The sequence below is a fragment of the Ambystoma mexicanum genome, chromosome 6q (assembly GCF_040938575.1).
Source record: "Ambystoma mexicanum isolate Mex_15411 chromosome 6q, UKY_AmexF1_1, whole genome shotgun sequence".
Taxonomy (NCBI): domain Eukaryota; kingdom Metazoa; phylum Chordata; class Amphibia; order Caudata; family Ambystomatidae; genus Ambystoma; species Ambystoma mexicanum.
Genome location: NC_090937.1, coordinates 1,309,547,278 through 1,309,561,189, shown reverse-complemented (window position 1 = coordinate 1,309,561,189; position 13,912 = coordinate 1,309,547,278). Strand labels below are relative to the sequence as shown.

Below are 13,912 nucleotides of genomic sequence, written 5' to 3'. Positions count from 1 at the left end.
AATATTATCGTGTCCTTTCATCCTGTCAGGGTCCGGCTTGACTGAATTCCACAGGAGCTGATGCTGGCCCCACAGACCCTCACCAGGAGTTCACCTCTCAACCCTTAAATATAAGCTGAGCTGAAAACCCCAAGAAAGGGAAAGGGGAATTTGGAGAAAATAAGAACGGAGACATTGCAGCCCTGCAACCGTCTGGTAGGCTCTGGTATCTGTGGTAAACAAATACACGTGGTTACTTATATGATAAGAAAAACTTATTTTCTAAAATTATTCTAAATAAACTCTAAACTCTTTACCTCTTAAACCTCAGTAAAGACTTAGAGGCTAGTAATCTGTGTGGAATATCTTGTAAATATATCTTGTGTTGTGCATATAGTTCAAGCCACTCAAGTCTCTTTAGAATCCTAAAGTGATGGCCTTTGCAAACATCTTTTCAGAACTAGATATTCTTCTTGCTTCAAAGTTCTTTTAACCTTATGTAGTTTTCAATGCTTTCATAAATTGCAGTCTTTCTCTGAAGTATTGAATTCCATTTGCATAAATTACATTAAATAATATTCTTTAACTTCCTGGAATACTGCTTTCCTTCTGCGTGTGAATTGTTACCTTATTTACACAAAGAACGTATAGTTTCTTCCTTAATAAGCGTGTGCGATAAACACGTGAAAACAGAACACGTGAAGAATTGTCCTCGCGTTTAAAATACACACGCGATTGTTTACAAAACCCACGCGCGTGAAAAAATACGTAAACGCGATAAAAAAATAACACGCACTGGTTAAAATGGACTCGCGCTCTATCGCTACCGAACTCACGTGGAGAAACGAAACGTATTTCACGTAAAACAGTTCACGCGTTTAAAACAACTCGCGCTTCATCAAAATGGACTCGCGCTCTATCGCAAACCAACACGCGCTTTCTCATGAGACGTCTTTCACGTAAAAAATGTACACGCGCTAAAATTCACTCGCGCAATTCTTTTGGGCACGCGCTCTATCGCAAAACAACACGCGCTTTCTCCTGAAACGTCTTTCACGTTAAAAATGTACACGCGCTAAAATTCGCTCGCTCAATTCATTTGGGCACGCGCTCTATCGCTCTGAATACCCGCGCGCTTTCAAAAACACGTAAACGACAACTTGCGAGCTCGCGCACACATTAAACAGTCTTGAAGAACATTACACGCAGTTAATTAACTTTAAACTCCTACGCACTATCTTCAAGCTTGTTTTCCTTATAATAACTTTAACTGTAAATGTCTCTTTTCTCAAATGAATTTGAAACTTGTTAACTCTTTAAGTTTTCTTATAAAAGAAAATGAAAGTTCACTGTGACAATCTTAAAATCTTTAAAAGAACGATCCCACCTGATGACTTCTTGTTCAAACTGGATCAGCAAACGGTATTCTTACTTCTTTGGTAGATTTTCTGAGCTCTGAAAAGGCCTTACTTAAGGAGCTTAACTAATGTACAACCAGCCACTGAATTTCTCTGGATGAAAGGCAGTTTAGAATCTTGCTCACCTCCCAAGAATCAAACCCATTGTCCTCTCCACCAATCAGGCAAACCAAACATATCATTGTTCCTTTAACCAATCAGATTAAGTTTCTTTCGCTCCATCTTGACTTGGGCAAGCACAATGTTAATTCTATGTACAAACTCTTCCTGTTACTAATCCAGGCAGTTCTGAAAGCACAACTAACCCAGCCAGCTCTGAAAGCACAATGTTAATCTTGTTACTCTTCCTGTTACTAACCCAGCCAGTCCTGACAGGCCCTGGGTATAGGGAAATTGTCTGTCTTCCTGTGCCTACAACTAAAGGTGGCACGTACGGAGAGGGCCTGGAGTGAACGAATACGGCAGCATATCACTCCCTTCGAGAAACATGTGGAGATGAAGGGGCTGTTCTCAGCTATGTAATGGGCCCGCTATGTATGGGGCCCTTGTGGAAGCAGAAGGGGGTTCCACAGAGAAATTGAGGGTGAAGTGAGACCGAACCTGGAAGAGGAGATAGACCCCACCCTGGGGGGAGTCTCTGTAGGGGCGCCTCGCAGACATCCATCTCGAGTCAGTATAAAGAGCATGGTATAAAGCTCCTACATAGGTGTCAATACGACCCGGTCAGATTCGCTAAAATGTATCAGGACGTTAGCCCATTTTGCTGGCGGGGGTGTGGCCTGAAGGCTAATTACTGGCATATGTGGTGGGGTTGCCCACCTAAGAGTGCAGTTCTTTTGGGAGGAGGTCTTGGGGCGGATTAACGAGTTGGAGGGGATCAACAGGGTTACATCTCCCCTAGTGGTTTTGTTTGGGGAGTGGTTTAATGTTGCAAGAAACCTGTATGTGATGGAGCGGATAACAGCAGGCTTGCATGGTCGGGCAGGCATGGTGGAGGTGGAATGGGGGTGTTTCGCTGGTAAATATGGTGGAGGAACAACATGGGGATGGTGACAGGATGGAATGAGGAAAGGGAATTTGGATCTTGTAGGAGACTAAGAGGTGAAGGAAGCTGGCACGCTGATGGGTAGGGGGTGACAGAGGACGCCAGAGAGGTGGTCCGGTGCCAAAGGTTACTGCCATAATTAGTTGTAGGGGAAGAATGGTTTGTAAGTAGGAGGTTCTGGAGGGGGCGATGGTATCAGGCAGGGGGACCGTGGAGGGGTGGGCGGGGGCGGGAATGGGAGTTGTTTATTGTTGACTCTTAGGAGAGGGAGGCAATGAGCAGGTGCTCTTCTATGATTTCTAAAGTTGATGTGATTGTATGCCTCGCAAAGTTATGTTGTTACTTGTAATAAAACCTTTAATAAAGCCTAATTTGAAGGGAAAAGAAGAGCCAGCGTGAGAAGTTAGAGCCCTGGGAACGCCACACCACATGTGGAGATAGGTGTAGGAGAGGAGAAAGAGCCCAGGATGACCTGGGAGGGAAGCTCAGTGAGGAAGGAGGTCAGACAGTCCAGTGCCCGCTCTGTGATACCAAGGGTATCATGGAGTCGTTTTATGAGGATGGAGTGGTTGACTGTATAAAATGGAGAGGAAAGATCAAGTAGAATAAGAACAGCGGGAGAGTTAGTGTCAAGAGATGCAAGTAGTTCTTCACGGGTGTTCAGAAGAGCAGTTCCGTGCCTCTGGATGCTCGGAATCCAGATTGATGGTCATGTAGGCAACCAACGAGCTCAGTATGCTGGGCCAGTTGGGGGAAGACCAGCTTCTCCAGGAGTTTCCCAAGGAATGGAGTGATAGAATTGGGGCGGTAGTTAGCCGTGCACAAGAGGGGAAAGACCCAGTAGCAAGAGAGTGATTGCAGAAATCAGCAAGTGCAGGGGCAAGGGAGCCCATGGTGTCCTTAATAGTTCTGGAAGAACAGGGGAAGACCTGTTTGGAGGAGACCTTCATAGAGAGGACAGCCCTAGTGACCTTGCCTGGTGTGATAGGAGAGAGGAGGCTGAAAGGCTGAGGGAGGATGGGAGGCCACAGGTCGCAGGGAGGTGGCAGGAGGGAGGAGATGGGGAGGAAGAAAGTGTCCAGTGAAGTGTGTGTGCAGTTCCGTGCAGAGGGCAGAGGGCCTGAGAGGGAAGAAGCGAGGCGTAGAGTGCAGAAGGTTTGGCTAGTTCCTTGCAGATTTTAAAGCGTTCAGCCGTGTTGTTGGATGCTCCAAAGACACGGTCCTGAATGTGGGCCCTTTTCTTAGAACGAATGGTGTGACAATATTGCCTTTAAAGGAGGCTTGGCTTTGGGCTTTGCAACAGGGGGACACCGAGTTACGATTAACTGAATATGACTATAAATAGCCCCCACTCTTGCTACTGTATGCCTTGTCATGTTGAGGTTGTGTTGGTTCGAAGACATCTCTCGCCCGACTCTGCATCAATGTCGATTTCTGTGATCCGTGTGGAATGGCGCAATGTTTCTCTCCACTACAAATCTTGCTAAAACCGATGGCGGAAACATAACAATCTGAAGGCATTGACACATGAAGGATAATAGGTACCTGTATATGTAAGACAGGCATAGTGTGACAGGAACGCCCTTGCCAACTCCCCTTTTTTTTTACTTCAAAAAAATAAATGTTCTCCCTGAGCTAACCACTAGAAGGCAAAATATGCAAAGCACCTAAATCTAAGCAGATTCACAAGCTACAGAAGAAATGTTTCTGTTTTTCCATAGTTCCCTTTGAGTAGATTTGTGAGACATACATTTTCCCACCTTCATATATGAAGGCACTCTTTTTGTTGCTGCCTACCATTTTTGGTTTTCTCCTAATGCACTTTGGGGGTCTCCTTAAGATTTTGCTGGCTTACTTGGATTATTTACTTTACTTTTGTGTATAGAGGAGCTTCTACTGAAGTCCCTCTCTTACTAAAAATCTTCTCATGTGCTGATGATGTGATGTGTTTCCCTGCTAGCCCATAGGGGCATGAGGGTATGAGTAATTTGTAAGCACCCCATGTTGGACCCAGTGTGACTGTCATCCTGAAGGTGACTGATGTAGGCTGGTGGCAGCCCTTTTTACGCCACTGGTAGTACAATGCCCCTATAAAGTGGTCATTGGAGTGCCAATGCATTTTTCAAAGTCCTGCAGCACGCCATTTTGCATTTGGCCAATGCATGGTGTCTGGGCACAATGAGTGTCTGGGCACCAATCTTTCAGAAAATAGCTAAAAACCCATCTCTTCAACTGACACTGATCTTCAGCGCCGTCTCCTGTGCGTAACTTGCACCTAGATGCTCATGGAATTAGCACGCTTCTAATAAATGTGCTAATAAATAAATAAATGAGGTAGGCCTAAAATGGCCGTTGCGCTGAGTTGGGCTCATCCTGAGAGGTCTACTTAAGGTATCACTAAATCAAGATCCTCCATTTTTTCTTTACAAAATTAACAACCTGCCCCAATGATGGGATCGGCAGAGGTCTCTGCACATCAAGCTTTTGTAGTGGAGGCCTACAACACAACAGAAATTACACTTAGTTCTAAGGTGATAAAAAACCAGCTGATCCAGGAATATGTAAGATTACATCACACAAAGTAAATACCCTGTGAAGGATAGTAGTGCTGATTCACGACAGTGCCATATCAATTTTTAGGAACATGTTCTTACCCCACTGAAGTTTGCATTGATGTTCAACTGATTGAATGAATTTCTGATAGAATTGCAAATTTCAACAGCTTGCGCTTGCTTGCATGCTGGATCACCGAGTGTGTTGCTCAGGTTTGCTTTTGCGTCTGTGAGATTCGCCTGGAGTCGTTCGGTTCCTTCCTTCATCACCTCCACAGAGACGCTTACATTCTCAAGGGCTTCCTTTGTTTCTCGGATTGCTGCAGGAGAATAATACATTTTATCATGGGCTATTGCATCTTAACATCCCATGAATCATTTCTAAGCCTTGTATTTTCCATCGTTAAACAAACAATGAAAATTCAAGTACTGTTCAACCTTCGTTTAGCGTTGACTTTGCTTCTCACGCATATAAACAATCATGTTTCCTTGCTCTAGGGGCAATTAATAATAAATACATGAAAGTAAACAGAGGTCGGACATCATTTTTTCAATACATCTAGTTGCTGTAGGGAGACCAACAGTTCTATGCATAACCTTTGCCTGAAACTCAAGTGCTAGCATGTTTTCATATCATATAAATTCTAAACAGTTTAGAGAAGATACATGTACACTCAGTGTGGGATCTGACAGGGGCACCTGAAACTAGTGAGCTTGGGTTTTGTCCAAAAGTGGCCTCACTTGAGGAGTTACCTAAGAAGTCTAACAAGATTATGGATACACTGCCTGCTTTGGCGGGTAGTCTCGCCAGGTCCAGACATGGGGAAAGAACTAGGTGTATGAATGTTTCTATGGTCTACTAAGATCTCACTGCATGGTCTTTGCTAATATATCCTACAACAAATAAAGTGTAGGGCATGGAAAATGCATGGCAAATGTGATCCTGAGCCTACCAGCAGGTGCTGGAAGTGACAACTGTAGGGGATTTGTAGAAGCCCTGATAAAGGACATTGGGGAGGCAATTTAGCAAGATTTCCTACCCTAATATATACCCAGACAGACTCTCTCCATGGTTGGTAGAAGGGGAGCCGTGAGGGAACATAATGTTGTTTTAAAAGAACGTAAGTAAAAAAGATAACATATTAGAGAGCTGCCGCCTTAAAAAAGGAAGAGTCTGTATCCAAGAAAATGGTGGCCAATCTTTCCCGACACTTTCGTAGAAACGCAGCAGGGAAGGAAAGAGGGCCAATCTGTCAGGGGAGTGATTGTACTTAAAAGGGCAAACATCAGAGTGGTATAAAAAAAGACTGAAGATGCATATGAAAGAGAAGATCCATTCTTTCAACTGGCAGGGTGCTGCACAAGCCTTCCTGAGCCTTCGAGGAGTAAAAGTACTTGAAGAGAGTCAATGTTATATAGATAGTCACATGAAGATCGGAGTGCCTGGGAGAGGCAGATCTATGGTATTTCTGGGTCGGAAATCTGCTACTATTTTTTGGTAGTAGGTTTATCAATAGTTATTTTTGCACATTCTGAATGTTTCAAGGACTTGTAAGAATGTCACTGTATTTTCCCTTGTTCCCACCCTGCCTTGAAGCACTTTGAAACACATTGTGTATAGGCACTATACAAATAAACAATCAATTAATCAATCAATCAAAAAACACTTTCTTTTTCAATTGGCTCCTCATCCACCTAAAGAAAAATATGAATATTTTAGACTTTTTTTGTTGCTGTGATCGTAGCATGTATGTAAGTAAGCATGACGGCTTAGAATTGGTTTTGTATTATCTTAGCTAAAGACATATTTTGTGATCTGAAGAATATCTGCAAACTCTCACACAAACAAAGATTAAAACAAAACTTGATGTAAACATTCTATAATGTCACCTAGGCAGCATCTGAAATTTGGCAAAGACAGCACTGTGTAGAGAATATACTGTCAGAGGGCATCTCAACTTCCCATTCTGTATCCAACTGGGATATTATTTTGTGCCTCACACTTACTAGATCCCTGCTTTGCTCCTAGCCCTTCCGCAAGCGTTAGTCATAATTCCAAATTCTTCCACAATGGACACCATCCCAAGATGGTGTACATGATGGATCAAATCTTCCCTCGCAGACAAGTGGTGCAGCTTTTCCAAATTCCAAATCACAGTTTAGAAAGCTGGAACGTATATCTTAAATTTGCCTATACATTTGTGACAAGCCATTAGCATTTTAAATGTATATATGCCATGTGGTGCTGCTCTTTCACCAAAAGCGTCCCTCGAAACATGACACAAACCATCCACTACAAAGCAGGCCAGCTTACTGTTCATCCCAAAAATGTGCTTATCTCTTTTAAATGCTGATTCTGGTCGCACTTGGCCAGACATAAGGATTCGGTACTTAGACTAAGAAATAGGGCACATTGTGACAAATCCTTAGATGTCGTCACATCTCCTTGAGGGGGCGTCCCTTCCCATGAGGCCAGGGAGGTGAGGCTGATACCCGACAGTACCCCTGGGGTTGAGACACAGCGGGAGGATCTCATGGGGAGAGACTCCCCCTCTAGGGACAAGGATGACCAATTAGGGAGAACTCAGTACAACATCCCTCACCCTCCACCCACTTCCTCTACATCCCCTTAGCTCATCATCCCTCACTTCTATATCACAGACATCCATGAGAATCATCATTGGCTCATACTGGCATGAAGAAGAGCAAAGACTGCCCAGAAAGAATACACTGGGCAAGTACTGGGATGAGGAGACGGTGCAGAGCCCTACCGACTATTCCTAGAACCTCTAGTGAGCCTTCTAGTGGTTCTCTACCTCCCATTGGAGAAGCACACATAGGAATAGAGGAAGGACTGCGGAAGAGAGAGAGAAGCCCTCCCTGAAGGAGCGGTGAGATTCAAAGCCAGCGAGCAAGGACAAACAGCAAGAACCAGAAGCCAAGATGTTTGTCTGCCAGCAGAAGTGGTCATGGCATGTCCGCCATAGATGGACCGACTCAATGGCAAGGAGAACAGGCATCCAGCTGACCGAGGAAGCTGGAACACGCAGTGATCTGGAGAAGTGCAGCTCAAGAAGGAGAAGCTGCTGCAGTGCAACCGCAGCTAGTGGAGAAGCAGGCCGAACTCCGAGAACGAATCTCAAGAAGCCCACAACTCACTGGAAAGCACCGGCAAGTGCCCTGCGGGTACCTGGGTTGGCCGGGACGGTTGCTGGGACACCAGAAGGGCTGAGGAGCAATGAAAGATGGATCTGAGACACACAGCCAATAACTAATAGCCTCCTGGGCCTTCTTCTTTTTGGCAGTACCTGGCAGGGTAGTGAACCAGGTCAGCCAGAGCAGGAAAGAGAAGAAAGTCCAGGGGAAGGGAGTCATTTCCCCTGGCCTTGTGTACTGTGAAATTAAGAATAAGAAAGGGCAGGGGAAGGGAGTCATTCCCCCTGCTGTTGTTGTCAGGGAGATGTATCATTGTTATGCATCACCCTCTCTCATAGTGAGACCCCCAGCATGTTTTGCTTGACATCTGGCCCCTTTTCCTTAAATCCTGAATGAGTGGAGCCTTTTTCCACTCATTCATTCTTATGGGCTCTGTTTTTTGGAACTCTGTTCTCTGTGATTTACCTTTACTACTGAGTCTACTTTCCTCCACATCTCTTTTAATGCATCTGTGTTTAACATTTGCAGCACACACAGCTCCTTATGGGCAGTGTTGCTGGGAACCCTTTGGGTTCTCCTTTGAGATTATTTCTTTAACCTTACTTACTACTTTTCTTAAGGATAGAGGGGTACTTTATATCCCTCATAAAATGTTCTATTCTGAGAGATTGGCACACACCACCTTTTGTGGAGTGCCAAAGGGATACCTAATATCCCCCTTCACTCTGCTCCTGTGACTTTTTAGTCACATAGGCAACCTTCTAGTTATGGCTTTTGGCAGTGGACATGTTCTACCAACTATGTTATTCTTTAATGCAGACTGTATTCACAGTCTCGGTTATGCACAATAGGATCACCTAAGTTCTAGCTTCTTTCGTTTTTCGCCATTTCTAGCATGGTTGTTCTTTGTTAGCCCTGCTTCTACCATTCTGGGCATGGGAGGTCTGTGTGTGTGTTCTACCTTTGACAGGAACCCTTGGGTGTCCCTGTGTCTGGGCAGGCAGGAAGTGGGGGAGGAGTTTTTCACTCCCCTGATCTTTGTCTGCCTGAGTGCCTGAATGGAACCGGCTCCCACTAGCGGTCTGCCTGTCCTTATTGGAAAGCCACCGCCCTTCTCTGTAAACTGCTGTGAGAGATTGCAGAGGAATGTATGCTGAAACTGAATAAAAGGTGAGGTTCCTGAGGTGAAAGGCAAGTCGACCACTGGAAACTTAAGTAACTGAAGAAGACGATTAGAGACGCCGGCAGATCCTTTGCAACACTGTGAAGTGACCACTGCTGTCCTGACCCTGTTTTTTATGTGACAGAGGAACTCAGAAGAGGACAATAACTTCCACAAGAATTTTTGATTTTCTGCTGCTTTGTGAGACTTTGAGTCCTCTCCAAACTGACTTGTGCATAGATTTAGGGATTGGACTTTAAAAGTGTTAACTTGTGCTAAAACTGCCTCTAGAACCTTAAGCTCTGCTACCGTTTGACTAACCAACTGTTTTCCTACCAAAAAGACTATCTTATGTGGTTTTGCTAACTAAATACAATTACTGTATATCTTTGTGTATATGCAAGTGCCCGTTATTACCGATAACATGGTAGAACTGTCATTAGTGTCAAACTGTGCAACAATTGTAACTGCGAGCAATAACCAACTAAGCAGGGGTCTTTGAAAATATCTACAATTATTTCTGTGTATGTTGGTTTATTATCCAAGCTTTTTAAAACATTCCTTGTGTAAAGGCAATAAATATATATTTGAATACACATTTATTGGTGTAAGTGTTTCTTTGATCTGCTTTACTAACTAGGTTCAGTGTACTTACATACATCTCACATCTTCCTCTTATGATAAGCCTGACTGGTCTGCCACTCTACAAAGGTTCCATGCGTAGCACAGACTGATACTAAGAGTTGGGAACCTGTATACAACTGGGATCGTTTTATGAAGTCTTACCTCAAATGGACTTTAGGAACGCTCCCCTAACAGTTGTGAACCATGAAACAAAGCATGGGAAAGGCCTGGGAAGGGAAGCATTCCCCTTGGTGTTGTGAGCTGTGAAACTAAAAGCCAAGAAAGGCCAGGGGAAGGGAGCCATTCACCTGGCATTGTGAAATCGTGGAACCAAGTGAAAAGAGTGTCCGGGATAAGGGAGTCATTTCTCTTGGCTTTGTGACAAGATACCTGAAGAAGGGAGGCATTCTCCAGGAACCCAATAGTGAAGAAGCAATTATGAGCAATAAGGAATGTTGATGTTTGAACTGGAACTTTATCTTTTGAGCTTGAATTGAGAACTGAGAACTTTACTATCTTTTGTCATTACAACCTGGAACTTTGTTTTGTGCCTTGAAAAGGGATGGAGACCTGGGGAAGGGAGTAATTCCTTCAGGTAAAGATCCCACCTAACAACTGGAACAGTGATCCGCTGTCCAGAAGAAGGGAGACATTCTTCTGGACCAAGAAGATCCACTACCTCTTTATTTTAGTTATAAGTGGGAGGGACAGAAGTAGGGTTTTGACACAGGACGGTGGACTATTGATTTACATGGACATCTTGACTGAACTCGTAGTGATTTAGTTTAGGCAGGGAAACCCCTCTTAAGAGTTAAGGAAAGTTAGGTTTTCTCTTTATTTGCATAACTAATAAATGTTAATGCCAACAACCATGCCACCTGTGTGTCAGTCTCCTCCTTCTGCACCTTTACACACATGCATTGTTAAACAGAACCACGACTAAAATGCACAAGGAAAGAAATGGTCTACGCACTGCACACCACGCACATACAGTTAGAACAGGTGCTTTACCTTTGATGGCCCTTTCCACTTTGACTTCAAGCCACATACAGCAAAAAAGAATAATGGGGATGGATGATGAGAAAGAAGGTTATGGCCATTATGCAAATGAAAACAGTGCAAAGCATGAATATAAAAATTGCTGATGTTTACTTACACGTAAAATCTTAAATGAAGTTAGAAATTAAACTGCCAAGGAAGAAACAATGAGGTGATGAGGTGTGTAGGGTTAGAGAAAACGATAAGCTACAGAGCCAGATGGTTTAACCATAGGTTCTCGCTCTCCACCCAAAGTAGGTTTTGGAGCAGTCTGGAGTTACTGTTGAGGGTGTCCTACACCAATGGTTACACTTCATGCCACCTTAACTCACTCACTCACTCACTCTTGTTGCATGCAATTGGATTCCCCGGACTGTCACTACTAGGCTTGTGCTAAAATGGTAGGCACTTAACAACAAGTAGCCATTCTTCCCTTTAGAGTAATGATGAAATGTGTAAGGTCAGTGAGTCAAAGGTAACGGTGGTGGCATTGTCAGACCAGTAATTACAGGCCTACAGAGAGACTGAATGTATCACTGTGAAGGGTGTGCAACAGGGCTTTCCATGGTTTCTCCCTGTGCAACCACAAACATGCACCCTCCTGATTCTAAAAGTCATGATTCCATTCTGTGCCTGTTTTGGGATAAATATAAATGATTTCCACCTGTGGACAAAACACTTAAAACAGAACAGAGAGAAGAGTAGAACGCATGTGGAGAATAAGGACATTTGGTTGGCATGGTAATTGGCAATGTTAGTGGCATGCAGTGGGTGAATTACATTTGTTTACTTTCCATTTCTGACATTTCATCTAATGAAGGGGTAAATCAGAAGTGAGGCTGAGACAAGTTGCCACTGCAGCACTCTGGCTGTGCCCCTTGTGGAGGTTTGCTCCCACAATAAATTTGGCAAACACTATCACTTTGGTGGATGGTCCTTGCTGATGTCCGCGAGGTACCTCATTTGTCGGGTGCCGTGTGTACGGGTGCCGTGTGTATGCCTTCCCTTTGCCATACTCAGGTTGGCTTGTGTGTTTGATGGGAACTGACCAATGGCAGATGAATAAAGTTCCAGTGATCAGGACAATCATGTAATGCTTTACAACATCATTGTGGGGCAGTGTGGGAAGGTTTGTGATGTCACGGTGGGTGGTGTTGGACAATATGGACCAGGATGTCATGAGCCAATTACAACTATTGAATGTATAATAGTATATTGAGATATAGGGGACAGACGTAGTCCCACCAATTAGCTTCGTTGGATGTTTTAAGAAATGTTTCAACTGTGGGTATGCCAATTCTGTTATTTGTGTATAAAAAGTTTGCCCGCGGTGAGCAGCGTTGACAGCTCTCTTCACTCAGTTCTGTTCCACCGTGCTGTTTGAACCGTGCTCTTTCAGCTGCATCTGGGCCAAAATAAACTGTTACTTCCTGCTTGGTGTACGCTCCTTTTTGGATTACTTTTGTGTTCCAGTTGTCACTTGCCTTGGGATCCCTGATACGATTGGAGGCCCCAGCAAGATCCTCAATTCCCTCGGAATGCTGAGGTTATTCCGGCCGTATGCCCCCGGGGGCACGGGCAAGGTGAGCACAGACCAGTTCAAAGTGTATGGCCGAGGAGGCTGTTGACTCGGAGTTCACAAAGGTCTGTCTCGTCCCGAGTGCCACCCGTGCTCAGGTGGAAGTGCAGGCCATAGGGAAGGCACTGTGCTGGGAGGACTCGAGGATCTCTAGGACAAGTGAATGTACCCTTGCATGAACGCGCAATACTGTGGTTGCATGCCCACAGAAGGAGAGGGATTTTTTATGGTGTTTAGTACTCAGCCTACCAGGGGAAGTCGATCGGCCATATTAGTCATAGATGCTAGTTCCACTCCACCGATAGGGAGTGGGTGTGTGGTGGGCATGTGAGAGTTAGAGCAAAAGGGTGCATAGACCCCATTAGATGGGAGTTGCGCATAGTGCAGGTGATTGTATAGTTGCGTTATTTTTAGGAGCGGGTGTTGATGATTCATTGATTTATTGAAGGGGACTGCGCAGTAGGATAGCAACTGTTGGGTACGTTTGTGGTTTTGTTTTTTGGTGGTGTGTCGGTTGAGTATTTGTACTATTTGTTGTTCTATGCGGGATCGGCTGAGGAGGAGGGGTCGACACCACAGATAAAGTGTAAATATTTGCACTTGGCCTAAATAGTGGCAACTACGAGGCAGAAGGGGGTGTGGCCAGGTATTTGCGTACTAACATAGAATATATTAAACAGGTGGACCTGCAGAGAAGGCCATTGGTGTACTAATCTTGAGAGAGTGGGCAGCCCTGTCGAGAGGGCAAGTGACTGTGGAAAGGGTTTGAGCTGGAGAACTGGTAAGTATAGGTGGGTAAAAAGAGAAGGAAGAGCGAAAAAAAGAAAAGGGAAATTGGGGGAGGTGTGAAGGAAAAAAGGTTCATTGGGATATTGTGGGGTTTCAAGTGGGAAAAGGGGGAGAGAAGCTTTAACCAACAGTATAGTTGAAGTGCACAAGGGGGTGGGAATGGCTTTCAGGATTGACACACCCACAGGAGCGTTTATGTAATAAGTTGCACCAATATCGTGATAAAATATTAAAGTATCACTTTCAGTGGGTACAAGACACTGCGGGACAGTGTTTTTGCGAATGATCAGGAGAAGGAACGTTCGATAGAGGAATAATAGAGAGTATGTTTTCGTATTTATGAGCAATATATAAAGAATAGAAACAAAAGAGCAGGAAAAATATCCTAGGGCTATGAAAGCTCTATGAAGAGAAAAAAGAGGCGCACACGAAGGTGGGCGAGAAGGACAGTGATGTGGCGGAGCCACCCAGTATGCCGCCCCCTACCTATGTGTTGCACCCAATGCTGAAACCTGCCACGGAGTACACAGGCCCATGGCACGTGTGCCCAAATGGGGGCAGGGCAGAAAC

General features: G+C 44.5%; 1 protein-coding gene across 12 annotated transcripts in view; it reads right to left on the bottom strand.

Moving 5' to 3' along the window:
• Nucleotides 1-13,912, bottom strand: part of PROM1 (prominin 1) — a 922,577-nt gene that overhangs the window by 367,527 nt on the left and 541,138 nt on the right. For 6 of the 12 annotated variants that reach the window (XM_069631918.1, XM_069631917.1, XM_069631924.1 and 3 more), the window contains 2 exons: nucleotides 10,948-10,971; nucleotides 5,097-5,314 (listed from right to left, as the gene is read on the bottom strand). In XM_069631918.1, coding sequence (XP_069488019.1) covers nucleotides 5,097-5,314; nucleotides 10,948-10,971 — 242 coding nt within the window. The remainder of the gene's footprint in view (nucleotides 1-5,096; nucleotides 5,315-10,947; nucleotides 10,972-13,912) is intronic. The other 6 variants (XM_069631923.1, XM_069631920.1, XM_069631927.1 and 3 more) reach the window with 1 other exon arrangement.